Source organism: Schistocerca serialis, chromosome 2, assembly GCF_023864345.2.
Source record: "Schistocerca serialis cubense isolate TAMUIC-IGC-003099 chromosome 2, iqSchSeri2.2, whole genome shotgun sequence".
Lineage (NCBI taxonomy): Eukaryota > Metazoa > Arthropoda > Insecta > Orthoptera > Acrididae > Schistocerca > Schistocerca serialis.
Window position 1 is genome coordinate 310,079,847 of NC_064639.1, and position 25,018 is coordinate 310,104,864.

General features: G+C 39.3%; 1 protein-coding gene across 3 annotated transcripts in view; it reads right to left on the reverse strand.

The window, feature by feature from the left end:
- Positions 1-7,244: 7,244 nt before the first annotated feature.
- The window catches only part of LOC126457091 (cell division cycle protein 20 homolog), a 77,195-nt gene continuing 59,421 nt past the window's right edge, over positions 7,245-25,018 (reverse strand). For all 3 annotated transcript variants that reach the window (XM_050093116.1, XM_050093115.1, XM_050093117.1), the window contains exons 10-12: positions 13,433-13,580; positions 13,165-13,266; positions 7,245-7,847 (exon numbers count right to left, since the gene is read on the reverse strand). In XM_050093116.1, the coding sequence (XP_049949073.1) occupies positions 7,659-7,847; positions 13,165-13,266; positions 13,433-13,580 (439 nt within the window). In that variant the 3' untranslated portion in view covers positions 7,245-7,658. The remainder of the gene's footprint in view (positions 7,848-13,164; positions 13,267-13,432; positions 13,581-25,018) is intronic.

The window sequence follows — 25,018 nt, forward strand, 5'->3', positions numbered from 1 at the left end:
AAAAAAAACAATGTAAAAAAATAAACCAATTTTTGACATTTAATTGGATAGACAAAAAAATATACCACCAGGATTAACAACTCTTTGTCTCTACATCTTTTCTAGTACCGATTTCTGTGCTCGTAGATGGTCAATTTTTATTTGCTTATAACAACCCCATTGTTATTTACGGTTCATTACACTGCATGGCCCTCTCCCGGTAGTCTTTTGCTGATTCATTCGCAAACTTAACAGCTATTTTCTTTCCCACCATCCATTTATCTTGTTTATACGTAATTCTTTCACTTTTTTTGCGTTTGTTTTTCAGCAGACCACTCTGATCAACTTTTGTTGCCATATCTTACATCGCTTTAATTGCGAAACTAAGTAGTTTACATTTTCTCATGTGACTTTTGCTTTCTGTTTACCCAGTTTTTTTTTTTTTAATTACGTCTGTTTTCACAACTTTCCCACTCGATTTTTTCCTTTTCCAATAATTTTTTTCATACCATATGGATGATCCACTCATTACCTCTTACTAACAATTTTAGTACGATTTTTTCTGATTTTTTACTTGTTTTTCAATCTATCCCACCCTCGTCTTATTACTTTTTGTGCCACTCCCACGATTTCTTACTCTCCAAACTGTCCTCTCTTGCCATGATGAACCCCATCTCACATTACGTCCGTACATTTCGAAAACATGCTTTTGCACTATCAAAACTAAGGTCCCACATTCTGTTTCTTGAAACCTGCTTGTCCCTTGAAGTTACTCCAAAATGCCTAACACAAAGTCTCTGTTTCTGGTTATAATCCTAACCTACACCAGGCTCTTTTACAGTTTCAAATACAGCAATCTCTTGCTCTTACCTGGTTAATCTGTGACCTATATGCCTCCATCAGCAAATTTCCACTCTACCAGACTTCTCTCCTCCTACAAAATCCTGCAGCTATCTGCCTCTCATGTTTCCTTGATGGTATCATCCGCCAAGCCAACTTCAAACTGCAACAATATGCCAGACTCCATGTCAAAAAGCTATCCCACCTTCATCTACACCAGGGGTCTCCAAACTTTAGTCCGCGGGCCACATTGACTCCTCCACGAAGTCATAAGGGCCAATATATACCAAGTGGGATTAAAGCACCCTAGCACTCCGTGATCACCGTAATGTAAGGCTAAAGGAAAGATGAAATCGCAAAAATCTAAGGTTGTGGGAACAGCTAGCAGTGAAATGAACCACGATTTTTATTTAATTACATAATTTTGATTGGTGGACGTACCTGACCGAAATTCTGGCGTATTTTATTTTGGCGAATTTCACCGACTAAAAAGTGTGTCACTGCACATTCTTCACGGAAGCGCCCTGCAAAGTTAATGAAATCTCAAAATCACTGTTAGCAACATTATTACTGCAAGACGTAACAGAGGTAGAGTATGTCAACGCATTGTTATTTCAAGCTGTGCAACAATAAGTTTAGTTATGTAGTCTTGTAGCGAGTAGCAGAGCCAATGTCGCAGTGTACTGGTCGCGATAGGCCTCGAAACTCAATTGTTGGCAGTATAGGTACCACCTCAAATATTCGGCGGGCCGGATACCGGGGATGTCCGACCAGCTAACGCAGGCTGGTTTTGGCCCGCGGGCCGTAGTTTGGAGACCCCTGATCTACATTACCTGAATAGTGGTGTTTCCCTTCCTGCCCCTATGCAGCTCCCTAAGCAGCCACACCATCAACCACCACTCCTCTCCTACAAACTGAGCTTGGCCAACCTCAACATCCCACAACCTTCACCATAGCCTCCCAGACCAAGAATAACCCATAATCCCAATAATCAGTCACAACCGTACAATGTCAACCTCTCATCTAAAGCACTCTCCCCTCCTGAATTATCTAAGGGTCTCACTTTCAGCTCTAAACCTGCATTTGATCATGCCACTTTGGTGAAGGATGTACTTTCCTTCACATGTAATAGCCAGTGTTGCAACCCAATCCCAAAACCTTTCCAACAGCAAACCTGAACTGACCCCTGCCTTTAACAGTTCAGACCCTGATCCCAACTTGATCCACCATCAGTACCTCAGAATCATCCTTTACAAGCCTTCCAAGAAGTCCTCACATCCAGCATTGCCTCACAATCCTTCCTCAGGTCCCTACAACATGACCCTAACCTGCCCTTAGCTGAACTCTAGGCTCTACATTCCCTAAAAACTGATGACTCCATCATTATCCTCCCAGCAGACAAAGGATCTACCACTATTAATTGAAACCGACCTGCAGTCCCTCCTTAAAACCTCAGGTCCCTCACAAGGACTAACACCTCAATCCATAGAACTCACCCCACACAAACCATGCACCCCCCACCTTTTATCTTCTGACGACCCACAAAGCTAGTCATCCTGGCCGTACTACAGTTGCTGGCTTCAAAGCACCCACCGAACTTATATCTGCCTTAGATTAAAAACACATATTAGTAAAGAATTTTACAAAAATTGGACACGGGACAGTAGTGAGAATGAAACCAAAGCCAACAGATGAGCAGTCTCGTATGCCATCTGGTGGGCTACTTTAATTTGCATGTGCAATGAGCTGATTGGCCAACTTAAATGACAAATCAGAAAACTGCCAAACATCTCTTTTTGCTCGGCAATTATTTCTCGCACAACTTACCCTGCAACATCCTTAGAAGCTTCTCAGACTGTCTCTGATGACCCTTTAGAAGCGTTGAATAATTGAACTGTGCTCAGTTCCATACTGTATTATAGCCCTTTCATATTTTTTAAAATTAGAACACATTTACATATGAGGCACTGAGAGCACAAGCGGACTAACCCACACTTTTTGTGAATTTGAGGTATTGACATGTTGTGATAACAGTATACGAGTATTATGCAATGCATGTTGATCTGTTTGTTTATCTGAAGGTTTGTCTAATGTAGCAACGTAAACATTGCTGTTGCACTCAACCGCCGATAGATACCGTTGAGAGCAGGAGTGGACTATGTGTCATAGTCCATTTGTGCTCTATGCTCTCCATCCACTGCCATTGCGCGTGACGCCGGCGAACGAAAGACTTGTGTATTTAGTGTGGAACAACGTATTGGACCAGTGACCACGTGGACGTGTATTTCAGTTGATCAGCATGGCAGCCCCTGCGAAAAGCGTGGAGGAGCAATTGGAAGGTTAGTTTGTATTGTGTTCCATTCCTTTTTTGCGGATAACATTGTCGATTGTACACTAACGCGTTCATATGCAAACACGTCTAGATGTACCGTATCTCGAATGGTGACTTTGTTCAGAAAATGCAGGTTGTTTTCCATACGAAAACAGAATGACATACAAACAATACTTTATGTATTGCTATTTTGTGTAATCAAGTAACGATCACTTGTAATGTTATGTGTACAACAATGTTTTACCGCCCGCCGAGTTGTGTTGAGCAATTGCTTCGCCTGTGGATACCAATGCACACGTTGACCATTACTGTAGTGTAGTTAATATTACATTGAGGGATGGATATTGTTATTACAGAGATGTTTGCGTCCGATGGGGAAGTGCCGGGAGATGCGAGAGCGAGCACGGCTGCAGCAACAACTGTTCCAGAGGACGTGCCAGAGACGAACGACGATGCCGTGGTACGGAGCCGAGGAAAGAAGCGCCTTAGAAACGAAGATAAATGGCTTCGTAACGTTAGGAAAGAACGGAGAGCTCTAGGTCAAGAGTATGTAAACTGTAAGGGTAACCTTGTACCTCGAAAGGAATTGCGGAAAATCAGCGAGTGTACGTGCCGGTATGAGTGCCACAAACACATCAACAAAGAACAGCAGGAACAAGTGTTCAATGAGTTTTATAATTTAGGCAGCCACGATCTGCAGTCGGCTTTCCTATTTACCATGATTAAAGTCGTTGATAAAGCACGGTCTTACGTAGGTCAGCAACATTCACGTAGGGAGAAGACGAGATTGTATTACTTGCTCAATTCAAATGGGTCTGAAACGAGGGTGTGCAAAAGATTCTTTCAGAATACTTTAGCCGTATCTGCTGGAAGAATCGATAGGGTACTCAAGAATAAAGGGGAAAAAGCCACCCCTCCTCGTGATGGTAGAGGTAAAGGTGAACCTGGTAATAAAACACCTCGCCACAAAGTTGATGTAGTAAAACGTTTCATAGAAAAATTCCCGGCGTATGAAAGCCATTATGCGTATCATAAAAATAACGGTAGAAAGTATTTAGGACCAGATTTAAATTTATCAGTCATGTATTCACTGTACTGTGCAGAGGAGCAAATGCCCGTTTCTCATTTTATTTTCCGCAAAATTTTTTACGAAAACTTCAATTTGTCATTTCATTCACCAGTGTCCGACTCTTGTCGAACATGTGATGCTTTGCAGGTAAAAATAACAGCTGCCGATAATGATAAGGAGAGGACGGAGTTAATTGCAGAACGTGAATTCCATCAGCAAAAAGCTGAGTATGCACGGGCAGGTTTACATAGTGATACATTGCTTAGCAAATCAGATGGTAACGTTACAGTGATAACATTTGATTTGATGAAAACTTTGCCTACACCGATCATCTCAACTGGAGTTTGCTATTACAAACGTCAGTTGTGGACATATTGCTACGTCAGTTGTGGACATATTGCTTTGGCATCCACAATATGCACAATGATGATGTATACATGTTTCTGTGGCATGAATCCATTGCGTCGAGAGGGCCACAAGAAATTGGTTCTTGTTTGCTGTACTTCATACGCAATTTTGTCAGGACTGAAAAACTAATTATGTACTCTGATCAGTGCGGAGGCCAGAATAGAAACATAAAGGTTGCTGTACTGTGCCAATACATTGTCAACAGCTCAGAGTTCTCTGTGAAGGAAATAGACCATAAATTTTTAGTTAGCGGACACTCGTACCCGCCCTGTGATCAGGATTTTGGCTTAGTTCAGAAACGAAAAAAGTATTTTCCTAATATTTACCGTCCTAAACACTGGAATGATGTGGTAGTGAGTGCCAGAAAAAGGAATCCATTCAAAGTTAATTAATATGAATGCGGAATGTTTCTTTTCAACAAAACAACTCGAAAGAAACATCACGAATCGAAAAATGTCTTCTGGCAATTGTAAAGTACAATGGTTGAACATACAGTGGCTGCGGTATGAAGCAACCAACAGATTCAAAATATTGTATAAATACTCGAACCAAAACCAAGAGCCATTTCAGGAAATTGATGTGGCCAAACGAACATCCACATGCATCAGCAATCTCGAACTGCTTTATCCTAATGGAAATGTAATTACAGAGGCAAAAAAGAAGGATCTGCTAAGTTTGCTTCCGTATGTACCTCCACTTCATCATGATTTCTACAAAACTTTACAAACGTCATCAAATGCTGTAGAAACATTGCCTGTGGATGATTTTGAAATGTAACACAATGCGTAACATTACAGAAACCAATGTAAAATGGTACATGTAATGTGTACAATGTATACTAGTAATGAATACTATTGTCACATGCATCAGCGTACTAACGGACCTGTCATTGAGAATGTTCAACTACTTGGAGCGCAAATGGACTAAGCCACAACAAAACTGCTAATATTCTACTATATAGTACTTTTGTAATTTATCTATGTCAAAATATTGTTCAATAAAACCACAGTTACATCATATGCATGTTACAAGGCTGCAATGTATCACAAACATACATTATTTGTGGGCCCGTATTATGAGACCTGTTTCCTCCATATTGACTTCTCCGGGGTTAGTCCGCTTGTGCTCTCAGTGCCTCATATAGCCACTTAATATAACTTAATTGTAATGTCAAGTAACTGATAACCAAGCTCCACCACCTGTCTATTACCTTTGTATCCTGTGCAAAAGCAACATTACAACATCTTTGAAGTGATAGTGTAAGTATATTGTACAGTGGAGAGGACATAAAACAACAGTATGCCAGCTTTATGCCTCTACTGCCCCTGTAAGTACAATTTACTGTAATAAATTGTTTTTAACTTTAAAAATGCCTTTTCCATAAAAAAGTTATCACAAAAGATGCAACATCTCCTACAGTGACTTTGGTCTACTGAGGCAGAAAGGTGTCTGTTCTCCTCTAACACCAGCTATGTAACTAAACATTTCTCCACCTGAAGATAACTGTGTGAACCATCAAAATGCATAGTGGCAAACTAAGTAACCGACACAAAGCTGTTTTATTTGTACTTATTAACAGTCGCAGCCCTCGTGTTGCTACCCTTTATGAACAAATATTCAGTGGAATTCCACACTGTGAAGTTGCCAGCTCCTCGTCCATTAATGTTTTCATGAGAGAACATCTTTATAATTAAACTAATGGTACTCCATGCCAAGAGATTTGGGCAATCACCAAAAACGAATGGGATTGAGAACCACAGCTTAGTGGCACTATGTGAACTCAGTATTAATACTTACCCATTTTTAACTATTTCAATCCTGGTTGCTGAAGTGGCCCTTTTAAATTTACTACACTGGAGCATCATAAATGGACTGATACCTAAATGGCTGCATGTGCATGCACACAAATGTCAAGAAGCAACTCATGGTGTGAACCAAATTAAGCTGAAACATATGTATCTGCTGTGGTGAGTGTGTGTGTGTGCGTGCGTGTGCGTGTGCGTGTGCGCGCACATTTATCATATTGCAATGGAGCACTTCATTAACAAAGTTGTGTGGCAAATTCTGAAAAATAGCAATAGAAACAAACACAATACAAGTGTATGGAAAAGATGGTAATCGGAGAGTATTTTACAATAGTTTTAAATGCATATGGAGTAGGAAGGGAACTGACAATGCATTTGGGTTGATATGGTACTGTTTGATCAGTGATGCAAGAGCAAAATTATGGCATCAAAATTGCAGATTCAATGTCCATTCAGTCAGTGTGTTCTCCACCTCTGTGCCAAGCCTCACATTCTGGTATGGGTGAGCAACCGTTTCTGCTTCAGACTGTCTAGCACTCTGAAAGCTATAGCTGTTGCTTCTTAACGTAATACTTGTCATGTCTGTTTTATGTCACCCATAATGATCATAGAGTAGCCACACTGTACCTAAAGTACCACATATGTGTGTGTGTGTGTGTGTGTGTGTGTGTGTGTGTGTGTGTGTGTGTGTGTGTGTGTGTGTGTGAGAGAGAGAGAGAGAGAGAGAGAGAGAGAGAGAGAGTGAGTGAGTGAGTGAGAGAGAGAGAGAGAGAGAGAGAGACAGGCCTTTGTTTTTATAAAAAAAAAGTACTTTTATATGGAAAATATTTACTTTTACAATAAAAAGTCTCTAATAATATTCACAGCATAAACATGCAGAAATTTTTACATGTGATAAACTAGTATACAACCCTTAGTGGGATAAATATTGTTATAAAGACATCTAATCACTAATTATATACATTTGTTTTATATTATTGTAAAATCAATATAGTCAGTCGTGTTTTTCTGTGGCAGTAAACACAGACAGTTCTGGAGAAAGGATCAGCAAAGGGAAGAAATACTTTCCTAGAACGCATTGTTTCATTTCTCACTGTGTACTTAGTATGTAAGAATATTTGCTCCTATTAGGTTTTTAGATACAGATCGTACAGGATACCTTCACATTACACAAATCACTACGACATCAGTCTTTTGATTTAGTAATATGCCAATGACACAACAATTAACGAATTCCACGCATCATATTAGGAACACTTTTTGTTTCCACTGGTTCAGTCTTCTTTGCAGGGTCTGGAGTGAAGCACTTCCACAACCTTAATGTTTCATCTGCTCCAGCTGACAGAACAGTACTGCCATCAGGAGACAAGGCAAGATGCAAAACTCTTGCAGTATGCCCAGTGAGCTCTGCAATCTGGAAATAGCACAAAACAATAAATCAAAAGTTATTTAAATATATCACTACAGTGGTTTTTAACATTGTAGTCTTAAGCGTTGTACAAATTCCAGAAATTATGATTTGTTTTCTAATGTTTAAAATTACCAACCAGTGGCGCAGAGATAAAAGCTCTGTAAAGCAGTGATATCCGAGATACTAAATTATCCCAACAAACCATGGTACCACTGCAATACCATGACGAATTTAATCACCACGTGTGTGTATTGAAGACATTTTTTATGAGGTTCTTACTTTTGTCTTTTAATATCAAAGTTTCTAACCCATTAATATCAAAGTTTCTAAGCCATAAACAGATCTTTGATGGTAGGACATTGCACCACCCAATAACCAGTCAGATGTCATATTTTCAACTCTACATCAATTTGTTGGTGCATACAGGTCATCTCTCTTGTGAGTATTTACAGCTACTTTATCCAAATAAAGAAATTAAGCTCAATCTGCCAAAAAATTATGAAAGGGAAACATACAGTTAATGTTTGGGAATTTATTGTGGTCTTTTTACTCACTGGGTGCGAGAGCAAACTTAAATATGAAGACACTGCAATAACAAAGGAACAACTTTTTACAAGGACCACTTCTTTGAAATTTTGAAAATAAAATTTTTGTAAAATAACTGCAAATTTCTACATAATAGTCTCATTTACCAAGCAGAAATCAATTGTTATCACATGGCTCATGTGACTTAACCTAAGGGTAATAGGAATTCTGTAATGCGCAACATGCATATTTATCTACCAATTGCATGATAATGTGTGTCGCATCGAGCAAAACCCAGTGGACCATGCGAGTACCCATCAATATAATGAAACAGAACACAAGTTCTTTAATGCAACCAAAATGTTTTACTTTATATGTAAATTCAAAGGTCCATTTTTTCTGTTCTTTCAGAATTCAATTAATGATTACTGCCTCACAGAATTAAAAAAGTGCCAAAACTGTGGTGGGATAGAGCCCAATGAGACACTGATCATGTGTTTCATTAGAATGAAGATGATACAGGAAAAGAAGATAAATACAATTCTTCGTATGTCTTATTGTCACTAAGTGAAGTATCAATTGTCAAAAACTTCACTCTCACCACTTCAAATTAGTTTAACCTTTCAAATTAGCATTACAGCATGTAAAACAGTAGTTATGCACTTAAACTATTACTGATTTTTCCAGCATTGTACTTTGGGACATCAACTGAAACATACCTATTTACAATTTTCAGAGGTATCATCAAGCATGTTTTAGGCAATTCCTTGCTACAGTAACATTTGAAACTATTCATACATCACTCCATCAGGTTTGGGGTGGTTGCATGCTATGTGTGGTGGGAGAGTTAATGGAAATTATGGACACATGGTTTGATGTTCAGAGATTGTGTTATATGCCCAGTTCCTATTTACATAGTTCAGTAGTTCAGAAACCCTTGGTTTTTTTTTTGGGGAGGTGGGCTCAAAATTAGAGATTGCGAAGCAGCCATTTAATTTTAACACATGTGAATCAATGTTCCACCACTGGGTGGTTGATCTGCTCTTTGCCACTTTGCCTGTGTGCAAAAGGGAGGTCCCACACCCACATATTTTATAATGATATGATAAAGATGCCACAGACGGACAGAAGTCATCAGCTCTGAAGGACGCCAAGACCTTAGAAAAGTTTTCTATTGACCACTCAACACCTCACTATTTGGTGAGATTTTAGTTTTATCCTTTTGATTATTTACATTCAACCATGGAATTACCATGTGTACTACTTTCATTTTTCCTCATCTCGTCATATGTAGTCAACGGCCTCCCAACACCTTTTGATGTACCCATGTCTCACTTCATTTCCGAAGAACTGTACTAATCTTATTTCATAAAATTTTAGCAACAATTCTTTAACTACGTTTAGAAGTTTTAATTTTACCACAAATTGTGTGGAATTTTTGAATCTTACATTTATGTCTATTTCATCTTGGTAAGATATTTTACAGCGCAAATAATAGAAATTATTAATGCGCTCTATAATCTTAATCTGTATCAATTTTTTTTTCTCTCATAGGGACCCTGTCTAGAAAACTTATATTACTTTTGATATCGATTACAAATTTCTTAGCTATACACTGGGGGGCGGGGGGAGTGTCAACACCAAGAAGGAGTTTTACAACAACCGAACACTGGTAGACTTGTTTCTACATCTGAAGGATGATGTCTATTCAAATTTTGGGCCAGTCTTACAGGATTTGTGCTAATAGAGCCACTATGAAGTTGCAAATCAGGTTTGCTTTAAATACACTCTGTAATGGTTATGAGCATTGTGACCTTTGGACATAATGAGCTGATGTTAGTTAAAAATCCCTTTGAGGTGCCAAAGACAATATTATCAACACACTGAGTTTGAACAAGGTTGTGAAATAGTGCTACAAGAATCTTGAGGTTCCGTCTGCGACACTGCAAACAGCCTTGGCAGGAACGCAGCCACTGTACATGAATGCTGGCATGGTGGTCACGAGAATGTACAATCACAAGAAGAACAGGGTTCCAGATGGCCCTATGACACTACCAAGACAGAAGACCATCATGTTGAGCGTATGGCTCTGGTGCAACATTCTACATCTGCAGCAGCAACTTGAAAAGCTGTTGGGTCCACAGTGACCATGAACTCTTACAAATATGTTACTTCAAGGACAGCTTTGAGTCTGGCATCCTGCAGCACGCATGACCCCAAACCATTGCCTTTTGCAACTTCAGTGGTGTCAAACGAGAGCCCATATAGACAGCACGATGGAACTCTGTTGTGTTTTCTGATGAAAGCTGTTTCTGCCTTGGTGCCAGTGATGGCAGTGCATTGGTTAGGAGGCCAGTCAAGTGCCTGCAACCAATCCGTCTGCATGCTAGACACACTGGATGTACACAGAGTTAAGATGTGAGGTGCAATTTTGTTTGAGAGCAGGACAGCACTCATTGTTGCCCAGTGCACCCTGACTGTAAATTTGTAGATCTATTTATTGATTTGACCTAATGTGCTGCAATTAACAGTATTCCAGCAGGTGTTTTCTAAAGGATAACACGACATTTGCCTTGATATGATAGATCACTAGATCTGCTTCAGAGTGAGCACAGATGGGACACCTGACTGCAACTCCAGCATCATCCACAACCAGCATTATCCGTCCCTGTGTTGACAACGAAGTGCAACAGGCATGGATTTCCATTCCACAAACTGACTCCTGAGACCTGTACAACACAATACATGCATGTCTGCATGCTTGCATTCAACATACAGGCAGTTACACCAGTTATTAATGTACCAGCATTTAGCATTTGCATTGGTTTTGTCTCACTCTTACATTGATCAGTGATCTTGCAATGTTAATCACTCACATACTTAACCTATACAAAGGTATTCCCCAAAATTTCATTACTCTACATTATTTTTTGGTGCTGCAATTTCTTTCTGTAGTGTATTCTGCCGAACTATCAGTTTAATAAGTCACAGCTGCAAAATACTAACGCGAATTCTTTACAGACGAATGGAAAAACTGGTAGAAGCTGACCTCGGGGAAGATCAGTTTGGATTCCGTAGAAATGTTGGAACACGTGAGGCAATACTGACCCTACGACTTATCTTAGAAGAAAGATTAAGTAAAGGCAAACCTACGTTTCTAGCATTTGTAGACTTAGAGAAAGCTGTTGACAATGTTGACTGGAATACTCTCTTTCAAATTCTAAAGGTGGCAGGGGTAAAATACAGGGAGTGAAGGGCTATTTACAATTTGTACAGAAACCAGATGGCAGTTATAAGAATCGAGGGACATGAAAGGGAAGCAGTGGTTGGGAAGGAAGTGAGAAAGGGTTGTAGCCTCTCCCTGATGTTATTCAATCTGTATATTGAGCAAGCACTAAAGGAAACAAAAGAAAAATTTGGAGTAGGTATTAAAACCCATGGAGAAGAAATAAAAACTTTGAGGTTCGCCGATGACATTGTAATTCTGTCAGAGACAGCAAAGGACTTGGAAGAGCAGTTGAACGGAATGGACAGTGTCTTGAAAGGATGATATACGATGAACATCAACAAAAGCAAAATGAGGATAATGGAATGTAGTCAAATTAAGTCGGGTGATGCTGTAGGAATTAGATTAGGAAATGAGACACTTAAAGTAGTAAAGGAGTTTTGCTATTTGGGGAGCAAAATAACTGATGATGGTCGAAGTAGAGGATATAAAATGTAGACTGGCAATGGCAAGGAAAGCGTTTCTGAAGAAGAGAAATTTGTTAACATCGAGTATAGATTTAAGTGTCAGGAAGTCGTTTCTGAAAGTATTTGTATGCAGTGAAGCCATGTATGGAAGTGAAACATGGACGATAAATAATTTGGACAAGACGAGAATAGAAGCTTTTGAAATGTGGTGCTACAGAAGTATGCTGAAGATTAGATGGGTAGATCATATAACTAATGAGGAGGTATTGAATAGAATTGGGGAGAAGAGAAGTTTGTGGCACAACTTGACAAAAAGAAGGGACCGGTTGGTAGGACATGTTCTGAGGCATCAGTAGATCACAAATTTAGCATTGGAGGGCAGCGTGGAGCGTAAAAATCGTAGAGGGAGACCAAGAGATGAATACACTAAGCAGATTCAGAAGGATGTAGGTTGCAGTAGGTACTGGGAGATGATGAGGCTTGCACAGGATGGAGTAGCATGGAGAGCTGCATCAAACCAGTCTCAGGACTGAAGACCATAACAACAACAACAACAACAGTGTATTCTGCTGACATATCCATGAGTTTAAATTCAGCACACTGCAATCCATACTCAGCTTTGTATTCTCAGTACTAACAGCTATTGATACCCAGGCACTATGGCATGATGCAGTTCAACTAAATGTGGAAATGATCTGTTTTCAAATATGCTAAAAAGCTTTTCTCCCTTCAATGCTTTTACATAATTTATGAATAAACGTGAATTCCTCACATACATTCAGTGTTGCTCTTATTTGAGTTCTGATAACCTGTGAGTGTAGCTCCTTCCCTTCCTGAAACAACATTTTTTTTTGTTTTATGATAGCCTCAGCTTTCTTATTATGCCTTGTGATCATAAAATCATTATCCCGTGTTTCCATTTTGATAGAATATATTGTCTTCTCCAGAGCTTATTTGTGAATCATCTGAATCTCTCAGTCACTAAGCAGCCTCTTTTGTACACCGGTTCTCCATTTGGGTCTTCCCTGTGTAACTTTTGTTCTTATCTCAAATTATTCGTACACTGAAAATAAAACTAGCATTTTTCTAGTTAGCTACTAACCTTGTTCATCGATGGGTATTTCCATATGACTAATTGGTTGTTAGCATATCCATGACCAGATATAAATTCCCTGTAATTTGTTGACCATAGCAATGCACAGACCTGGAAACAGAGCCGAGAAACACATTTTTACTTTGACAAACATGTTATCAACCAGCAACACTAATTTAGTTTGTCACGATTATCACCAAATTGCATATGAACAACATTTTTATGGTTGCATGCAAACATACAAAATGATACAATAGCTAATATGTACTGAACTTACTTGAGATTTTGTGTCTACTGTTTTTAAGCAGTTCCCATTGCTGCAGTTCCAGAATCTTATGCACCGATCTGCAGTGCCACCACCACTCGCAAGGATACTTGGCTGCCATGGGCACCACGCAAGTGCCTTGACTGCTGCTTGATGTTGACTAGAAACCATTATGAAAATTTACCATGTAATTTCATAGATACACCTCAACATGATTGTTGGACAAAACCTTATGGAGCATAGTACTATTTTGTTACATATGAATCATTTCAGGAACAGCAATGTTAATAACTACAGGCATTTTAATAAAATTTAGGTTTTTTTAAATTCTACTTTCATGCAGATCAAAAACTGTATGTAAATATTCACATTATTCAGCAATGTTTCATTCTAGAGCTCTAGTCCACCACTAATAATGGAGGGTGGATCTTTGACAATGCTAGCCACTCATGCTGGTGAAATGTCAAACAGAAAAACGCTGAACTACTGTCAGCTGAATTTTCTGAGCCGAGTGCCAACAGTTAACATGTCAGAAGTGGCCACAAAAAAATCCTCAACAATTTTATATTGAAGCGAAAATTAATTATTATTCTAGAATCAAAAAATTACCTTTAAAATGTTGACAGTTCTGCAGTAATGTGAACCTCATCATCTTCTTACTTTAGTAATAATACTCTCAAAATATGTTGAATTACCACAAATGATGCTGTTTAATATAAATTCTAACAAGTGATTAATTTCTGAAAGTTGTAATGAGATTCCTATCTCAGAGTTTAGGAATCCATCATATTTATTTACTTAGGCAGAAATGAATAATTCATGACCTGTGCTGTCTAACAAACCAAAGCTGAATAGCTGAATGTGAGTCGATTCACCTAAGAAGAGTTGCTAACCTCTTGGGCAGGCTACTCCAACAGTGCCCCAGGGAGGAATAGCTCTCACTGTGGTGAATGAGTCCATGTGGTGGGGGGAAGGCAAACTCACTGCGTCCTGGCTGCATTGAGCTGCAGTAATCCATGTTCAAAGGCAGCCATTGTCAGTCAGGGAAGTCCTGTGCCTCAATTGGAGGCTATATTTCTACTCATTCAGAGGGATGGATGTCCGCAGTTCCTTGTATGTAGTAAAATATTTAATTTTGCTAAGAAGTGTAACACATAGTGTCATTATACACTTTTTATGCAGCACATTATGAGCAGATAGAAGGCGAAGCACGCAAAGAGCTAGTAGTCAGTTTTAAGAATGACATGCCAGGAGACTTAAGTTTAAAAAAGAATTCTTAGGACTGAAGTTACAGAAATATGCAGCATAGTTCATGTACTGTAACACATTTGTACTTTTCAGGGTGAATGACTGAAGGAAACTGAACTGAAGCAGCAATTCAAGCAAGCTACAAAGCCACTCACATTATAGCGATAAGTGGCAAGTCGTTTTCTGGGACCTCTCGTAAAATCATGCATGGCGGCAATTGCAGAATGATTCTATGGGAGCTGCAAGCAATTGAAGCAAACAGTTTCTTGTCAAATCCTGGACATTGCAGCGAATTAAGAGAGAAAGCTCAGGATAAAAGCTGAGAGAGCTTTGTTATATTTTCGCTAGCACTTTGTGAAAGCACAGATATGTGCGACTGATGTCAACTTTCAATATTTGTGCATGATGTCTACATGTAACTGAGGAACTCTTTGATGTGGTACTGCTCAATTACACAGCAAAGGGAATTCATAGTTTTGAAGTGATTTGTGAAACAGTGGACATTTCGAACTGGCGTTGGGAAAAGCTCCATTCTGTAGCCAACAAGGTCCACTTCGAACGATTGGGCATCATGAAGGATTCACTTCTTGTTTGATTTTTAAACTCGAGAACAGATCTGGCAAAGACATTTTCACTATTCATTGTTTCATTCACCAAGTGGCACTGTGTGCTAAGAGTGGAACTAGGTGATGTAATTGAAGTTGTGAACAAGTGGCTGAATTTTGTGCTTCATCATAGTGCAAGTAATTGTCAATTCAAAGGATTACTGGAAGACATGGTAGCAGAGTATGGAGACATACCATACCACAGTACAGTTTGTTGGCTGAGTCAGAGAAATATTCTTGATGTTTTCTTTGCGATTTGTGAGGAAATATCTCCTCCTGGAAATGAAAGGGGAAGAAATAAGTTGTCTGAAAGATTTAAAATGGCCATCAGATCTAGCATTCTTAGTTGACGTAACTATCCATCTGTATAATTTCATTCAATCTGTCATTGCAGGACAAAGAATAGCTAATAGCTGTCATGCTGACCAAATCAGGTATTTCATGGAAAAGTTACATTTGTTTGAAAGGCAAGTGGCTAATGGAATTTTAACTTTCTTCAGCAATCTGTCTTCTTTAAAACTACCTGAAGGTGCCGGTTTGAGCAATTATCAAGTCAATATAAGGCAACTCATCACTACTTCTGAAATAAGATACCTCTGCCATTTTTGAAATGAAACTGTTCAGCACCCCTTTCTCAGTTTCACCCGACTAACTGCCATCATCACCCCAGTTGGAAGTTACCAATATGCAAAATTCTACTTTGCTGAAAGACATGACACTGCAACATGCTAATTTGTCATGGTGGTATCTTGCATTAGAGCAAAAATATATTTCACAAACTCCACAAAAATGCCACACAGATCATTTTCATGTTTGGATCAACTTACTGCTGTCCACAGCTTTTCTTAGCAATGGAAAGAATAAAAACAAGAAGTGATCTGATCTTCAGGACGTGACACTGAAGGACATCCTCAGTATTAACACTGAACACTTTGAAGTCAGATATTTCCACTCTTCTAAATAAAGTCTAATTTCAGATGCTCAATAAATATATTTCTTTTAAAACAGTTTCTTATTTTACTTATTGTGGATAGTCTTCTTGCAAGAAAAATACACAAAATGCAGGATAGCACATGGCAAAAAGTGATACTGACCAATTACATGAAAAGGTGACCCTAATGATTGAATTATTGTACATTCTACAAATGTATGTACATATGCAGTGGCAGACGAGATGAAACAAAGCAGAATGTGCTGTTAAATTTTAGATTACTGTCAGGTCCCAACCAACACCTCAGAAATCAAGATGCTTTTTCCAAGGAGTGCCAAAAGCGTGTGACAATTATGGTTGTATTTAAATTTTTTAGGCTTCGCTATTAGTTCCTGGCCAAACCAGATCCTTCAGAAATCTAAGTATTCTGAAAAAACCATACAACATACATCATTTGATAACCTTGCAAACCAAAGTCAAAGCACATTTTTATGAAATAATATGTAACCATCCCTGTGTCGTTCATATATTTTTCACAAGAGGCACCACATCTGCAAGGCTCACTGTTAGTTCATATATTATCCAGAAGAGGCAATAGCAAAGCTCTTGTTTTATCGTTACCACCTTAACTTCTGTTCAAACTAATACTAAATTTTCAGCCGAACCCAATGCTTCACTGAATAACACAACTATGAACAACGCTACATTCAGTACAGTAACTGTTAGGTTTGCAGTTTTAGGAGACAAAGCAGTATGCATGAATTGTTTCAACTTTTAATGCCCACCAAATCAGGACTAGACCACAGCTTGAGAAAGTTTATTGCATAATGCTTGTAAACACTACTTGAAAGCCATCATCACCACCACCACCACCACCATCACCACGTCTTGTTTCATTAAGACTAGAAGGACCTTATGAGCATTGTTCAACATTAAAAAAAACAGCTTGCATTTTACTTTATAGGCCTTATTTTTCACGACTTAATTTACCTCAGTGGTTTATAATTTCAGTAAAAGACCAAAAACTGAACGAATTATGAACATTTTTATCTTCAAGGACCACAGCCAGTCATTCTGACTGGTGAGATGGATTTATGTATCATGCCTGTAAAGGCACAATGGATCTTTTCATCCACTTAGCTTATTTTATTCTATTGTTGTGATCTGTCCTCCTCCCCCTCTCCCCCACACCCCACCTCATTTTACTTTATTTAGTGGAAGAGCGGACATACTGCAGTTGCCGTTCTCTGCAATACACTGTTGTGCTTTGCGCTGTGCAGAAGTTTCAGTGCTGCTCCTCATTATTATGGTGTACCAGTGGAAGAGATATTTTTGAATGTGATGAGTTGGATAAGATTGTAGAGATGACACAGAATATCAGCCCCATGAAACATAACAAAGCGAATCATCTGAGTTGAAAGATGAATATTCAGAACCTGTACAACAACATACAAATAACCCAGTGCTCACAGGTTCGATTCCAGTGGCACCACAAATTCCTACTTGCAGGCAAGGAAAAATCCATCTCACCATCCATAAGTTGGAAGTGAAGCAACTGCAGCCGATGAAACAGTGTGGTCTAATTGCACCAGGGCAGGCACCTGGAAGATTAGAGCGCCACAGTGTGTGGGTGGTAACTCCTGTGCCAGCGTGTAATGCTAAGAAACTTATAGTTGCAGGCAGTTACTTGAATGCATGGCGAGTATTGATAGACAATAATATTCTACAGAACATGAACGTTACAGAAATTAGAGCCCGAGAACTTCCGCAAGATAACACATGGGTACTTGATATTGCCCAATTAGATGCTGCCATAGCTATAATGTATGGTAAAGTGCATGGAGGAAAGAATTTCCCCCTGAAACATCTGTGGTCTCTAATGTGGGGGCCAGCATTTTCTTCTCGCGCTATGGGAAGAAACAAGTTCATAGAAGCATTTGATTTGTAAGATCTAATGACAATCACCCTCTTGCCAAAAGACTCAAGACTGATGGCTTTGCAGCAGCTACCCCAGTCTGGAATTCATTTGTGGCGAACTGCATCAAGAACTATAAACCAGATGCATTCAAAATCGTAAATGAGCGTCTTTTCATGCAAAGCTTGGTGCCACTTTATACAATACATGAGTAATAAGCCAGACAATTTTGTCCTCAAGTTCTAGCTTGTAGCAGAACCAGTGGTAAATATCTGGTGAATGGATTTCCTTACTTGGGTCAGCAAAGCTAAAGACACACTAACATACCTGTGGCACAGCATGTTGTTACATGTCTCGTGCAACCTTCACTTCAAAAGGAAAAAATTTAACATGTAACAATTTCTTCACAGCCAAACCTCTTGCAGAGCAGCCGAAGCAGGAGAACACAGACATTGTGCGTACACTGAAGAAAACCCAAAGATAAGTTCCTCCATCAGTGAAGTCTACTGCCGGATCTTTGTAGGATACTATTTTATACAAATCTGGTGACAACAGTAACTTCATATCAGGGAAGAGCAAGAAAAATGTTCTATTGAGCACAATTCACCAGTCAGTTCCAGTGGATGAACAAATGCAGAAGAAACTTCCTGAAATTGAGTTTCTACAATACCACTAAATTTGAAGTTCATATTCTGGACCAGATGTCTCGTCTGTACACTCAAGTTTGGCTGCCGCAGATGGCCTATGTACATGTTTTTCAACATCCTAAACTTTGCTAAAATCAATACCTAGATCCTTCACAGAGAGATAACACAAAAAAATTAGTTGTTGAATGTTTATTTTCAAATTAGCAGAAGAACTCTCCTCTGTGTATGTACAATCAAGCAGAGGACCTGATCATACATTCACTGCAACCACTGCAATAAGTAAGATACGGATACAAAAGTTCGAACAAAACCAAAAATCTGTGTGTCCAGTGCAAGAAATTCTTATGCGGTACATGTGCTGGAACTGTTCAGTATGTTAAGTGCAAAGTATTTTGACAATGATGGCCTTGAGGGAAAAGATGTCAGAGAGAAAAAATGGTATTTTCTCGTTACTGCTACAGCAATTGTGTCCATCGTTCTTTATTTTTTGTACAAAATATATGTTTATGACCTGATTGGGGCTCTGACAATACAATTCATACGGATAAAAAATGTTTTACATTATATGTTTATTTGCATTTGAAAGTTTAGTTGAAATGGATTTTTTATTTACAATGTCTTGTTTCAACCTTTATTTAATTAAATATACTGTAAATTTAATTAAATAAAGGTTGAAACAAAAGACATTGTAAATAAAAAATCAATTTCAATATACTTTAAATCCTCCCCCCATGAACCATGAACCTTGCCGTTTGTGAGGAGGCTTGCGTGCCTCAGTGATACAGATAGCCGTACCGTAGGTGCAACCACAATGGAGGGGTATCTGTTGAGAGGCCAGACAAACGTGTGGTTCCTGAAGAGGGGCAGCAGCCTTTTCAGTAGTTGCAAGGGCAACAGTCTGAATTACTGGCTGATCTGGCCCTGTAACACTAACCAAAAGGGCCTTGCTGTTTTGGTACTGCGAACAGCGGAAAGCAAGGGGAAACTACAGCCGTAATTTTTCCCCGAGGGCATGCAGCTTTACTCCATGATTAAATGATGATGGCGTCCTCTTGGGTAAAATATTCCGGAGGTAAAATAGTCCCAATTTGGATCTCTGGGTGGGGACTACTCAAGAGGACATCATTATCAGGAGAAAGAAAACTGGCATTCTACGGATCGGAGCATGGAATGTCAGATCCCTTATTCGGGCAGGTAGGTTAGAAAATTTAAAAAGGGAAATGGATAGGTTAAAGTTAGATATAGTGGGAATTAGTGAAGTTCGGTGGCAGGAGGAACAAGACTTTTGGTCAGGCGAATACAGGGTTATAAATACAAAATCAAATAGGGGTAAAGCAGGAGTAGGTTTAATAATGAATAAAAAAATAGGAGTGCAGGTAAGCTACTACGAACAGCATAGTGAATGCATTATTGTGGTCAAGATAGACACGAAGCCCACGCCTACTACAGTAGTACAAGTTTATATGCCAAATAGCTCTGCAGATGATGATGATGATGAAGTTGATGAAACGTATGATGACAAAAGAAATTATTCAGGTAGTGAAGGGAGACGAAAATTTAATAGTCATGGGTGACTGAAATTCGACAGTAGGAAAAGGAAGAGAAGGAAACGTAGTAGGTGAATATGGATTGGGGCTAAGAAATGAAAGAGTAAGCCGCCTGGTAGAATTTTGCACAGAGCATACGTTAATCATAGCTAACACTTGGTTCAAGAATCATGAAAGAAGGTTGTATACATGGAAGAACCCTGGAGATACTAAAAGGTTTCAGATAGATTATATAATGGTAAGACAGAGATTTAGGAACCAAATTTTAAATTGTAAGACATTTCCAGGGGCAGATGTGGACTCTGACCACAATCTATTGGTTATGAACTGTAGATTAAAACTGAAGGAACTGCAAAAAGGTGGCAATTTAAGGAGATGGGTCCTGGATAAACTGAAAGAACCAGAGGTTGTACAGAGTTTCAGGGAGAGCATAACGGAACAATTGACAGGAATGGGGGAAAGAAATACAGTAGAAGAAGAATGGGTAGCTTTGAGGAATGAAATAGTGAAGGCAGCAGAGGACCACGTAGGTAAAAAGAAGAGGGCTAGTAGAAATCCTTGGGTAACAGAAGAGATACTGAATTTAACTGATGAAAGGAGAAAATACAAAAATGCAGCAAGTGAAGCAGGCAAAAAGGAATACAAATGTCTCAAAAATGAGATCGAAAGGAAGTGCAAAATGGCTAAGCAGGCATGGCTAGAGAACAAGTATGTAGAAGCTTATCTCATGAGGGGCAAGATAGAAACTGCCAACAGGAAAATTGAAGAGACCTTTGGAGAAAAGCCAACCACTTGCATGAATATCAAGAGCTCAGATGGAAACCCAGTTCTAAGCAAAGAAGGGAAAGCAGAAAGGTGGAAGGAGTATATAGAGGGTCTATACAGGGGTAATGTTCTTGAGGACAATATTATGGAAATGAAAGAGGAGGTAGATGAAGATGAAATGGGAGATATGATACTGCGTGAAAGACCTGAGTCGAAACAAAGCCCCGGGAGTAGACAACATTCCATTAAGACTACTGACAGCCTTGGGAGAGCCAGTCCTGACAAAACTCTACCATCCGGTGAGCAGGATGTACGAGGCAGGCGAAATTCCCTCAGACTCCAAGAAGAATATAATAATTCCAATCCTAAAGAAAGCATGTGAAAATTACTATCAGTTTAATAAGCCACGGCTGCAAAATACTAACACGAATTCTTTACAGATGAATGGAAAAACTGGTAGAATCTGACCTCGGCGAAGATCAGTTCGGATTCCGTAGAAATGTTGGAACACGTGAGGCAATACTGACCCGACAACGTATCTTAGAAGAAAGATTAAGGAAAGGCAAACCCACGTTTCTAGCATTTGTAGACTTAGAGAAAGCTGTTGACAATGTTGACTGGAATACTCTCTTTCAAATTCTAAAACGCAGCAGGGGTAAAATACAGGGAGTGAAGGGCTATTTACAATTTGTACAGAAACCAGATGGCAGTTACGAGAGTCGAGGGACATGAGAGGGAAGCAGTGGTTGGGAAGGGGGTGATAAAGGGTTGCAGCCTCTCCCCGATGTTATTCAATCTGTATATTGAGCAAGCAGTAAAGGAAATGAAAGAAAAGTTCGGAGTAGGTATTAAAATCCATGGAGAAGAAATAAAAATTTTCGAGGTTCGACAATGACATTGTAATTCTGCCAGAGACAGCAAAGGACTTGGAAGAGCAGTTGAACGGAATGGACAATGTCTTGAAAGGAGGGTATGAGATGAACATCAACAAAAGCAAAACGAGAATAATGGAATGTAGTCGAATTAAGTCGGGTGATGCTGCGGGAATTAGATTAGGAAATGAGACACTTAAAGTAGTAAAGGAGTTTTGCTATTTGGGGAGCAAAATAACTGATGATGGTCGAAGTAGAGAGGATATAAAATGTAGAGAGGATATAAAATGTAGAGAGGATATAAAATGTAGAGAGGATATAAAATGTAGAGAGGATATAAAATGTAGAGAGGATATAAAATGTAGACTGGCAATGGCAAGGAAAGCGTTTCTGAAGAAGAGAAATCTGTTAACATCGAGTATAGATTTAAGTGTCAGGAAGTCATTTCTGAAAGTATTTGTATCCAGTGTAGCCATGTATGGAAGTGAAACATGGACGATAAATAATTTGGACAAGAAGAGAATAGCAGCTTTTGAAATGTGGTGCTACAGAAGAATACTGAAGATTAGATGGGTAGATCACATAACTAATGAGGAGGTACTGAATAGAATTGGGGAGAAGAGGGGTTTGTGGCACAACTTGACGAGAAGAAGGGATCGGTTGGTAGGAAATGTTCCGAGGCATCAAGGGATCACCAATTTAGTACTGGAGGGCAGCGTGGAGGGTAAAAATCGTAGAGGGTGACCAAGAGATGAATACACTAAGCAGATTCAGAAGGATGTAGGCTGCAGTAGGTACTGGGAGATGAAGAGGCTTGCACAGGATAGAGTAGCATGGAGAGCTGCATCAAACCAGTCTCAGGACTGAAGACCACACCAATAACAATACTTTAAATAGAAATTTTTCAGCATAAAGCATTTGTGTGATAAGCATAATGTGCCTCTAACGACACCGCACAGAAGCAACTTAAGTAAAACTGAAAACAAAGAAGAAAAACTTCACCAGTCAAAATGCCTGTTAGCAGTCCTCCTAGGTAGTTCCCTAATGTTGGTCCTCCAAGTGTTAAAATAAAACTTATTTATCATAAACTGTAGAATTTCATTATAGCCTATCAGACAGGAACCTGGTTCAAATGGCTTCAATCTTCAGTAATTATGCAGAGAAGCGTTTTCCACATTACGCAAGTACAGGAAGCAACTTAAAACCAGGCTTTCGACTGAGGAAGATAAAACCAAAAAGCAATTTTGGTAATATTCAAAATCACAAAAAAGACAAAATGAAAAACTAGAGGGTATCAACGGGTATACCTTTTAGCTGTACGTTAGTATGTAATAATGCAAAACCAATATATACTTTACACTGTTCCACTAAAAGCTGCAATTACATCATGAGTGTGAGAGAATTCAAGTTCATACTGATGACAGACAGGTGTGTTCAGGTCAGACGATATTCTCATTGATGTTGACACTCTTGCGGGGTCACTCAACTGCCATACAAAAACTTGTGAGGAAAGAAAAATGTGTCATATCTACAAATACAAGCCCAGCTATTATCAAGTGATGTAAAGATATGTGAACAGCAGTGTTACAGGTGACAAAATCTATTCTTGTTACTTTAAAGTTCTAGCAATGTCACAAATTACACTGTGGTTGTTGGAAGATGAGAGCATACTTATCACAGCTGGCAATATCTAATGTCACGAAGTGAATTATTGTACGAGGGCATTTTGAAAAGTAAAGATACAATGGCTCGCAGTCCTTAAATAGAACGTTTATTTAGAAAATGTCAGTTACATCTTATTAACTGGATTATTTGTTATTTTTTGACAATCACCCTCGTTATCCAAACATTTGTTAAGTCGGTGCACAAGCTTTTGTATCCCACAGTCATAGAAGGTTGTTGCCTGTTGTCGGAACCACATTTCAACTTCATCTTTGATCTATTCATCGTCGTGGAATGATTTTCCACCAAGATGTGACTTCAGGTAACTGAGGACATGGAAGTCTGTGGGCGCAAGGTTCGGGCTGTATGGCAGATGGTTCAATACGTCCTATTTGAATTGTTTGAGTAGTGCTTTGGTTACAAGCACTGTGTGAGGCCGAGCGTTGTCATGAAGCAAGCGGACTCCACTTGTCAGCATTCCCCTGCATTTGTTTTGAATTGCCCTTCGAAGACGTTTCAAAGTCTGGCAATATGCAGCAGCATTAATTGTCGTTCCAGGAGGCATAAATTCCAACAGAAGAATGCCTTTTCCGTCCCAAAAAAGCGGAAGCCATGATTTTCTTCGCCGAAATCGACATTTTGCATTTCTTGGCTTTTGGTGAATTCGAATGGTGCCATTGCATTGATTGTTGCTTGGATTCAGGTGGCTGGTGATAAACCCATGTCTCGTCACCTGTCATGATGTAATCAAGGAACTCATCACCTGCTTCAGCATAGCGTGTGAGGAAGTCTAGTGCAAAGCCCATCCTTTTCTTTTTGTGTTCTTCAGTTAACAATTTTGGACCCAGCGCACACACAATTTCCTGTATCCTAACTTGACAGTCACAACATCAAAGAGTTGTCATTGACACGTCCGGTATGATCTGATGCAATTCTTTCAGTGTGAGACATCTGTTCGCACGAATTGCTTCCTCTGTTCTCCAAAGAAGGGCATCAAAGATCACAGATGACCGACCTGTTCTTTGTCATGAAGGTCGGTCCTACCTTCAGAGAAATGACGACACCATTTCATTACATTTTGTCGATTCATAATGTTCCCATAAACAGAAACAATTTCTTTGTAAATATCCACAGGTCGCTGACCTTTTGCATGAAGAAAACGTATGACAGAGCGCACTTTGCATTTGGCGGGATTCTGAATCGGCGCAGCCATTTTAAACATGACCTACTCCAACCAGAAGCAACATTCAACTGCCAAATGACCGCAAGGAGAAAGCCAACGGTTCAAGGTTAACACCAGTGTTGCCAACTTGCTCGCCAAAACTCTTCTGTTCATCTGGCGTACGGTGTATTTTTACTTTCCGAAATACCCTCGTATTCTCAGTTCACAGCTGCTGTTATGTAGA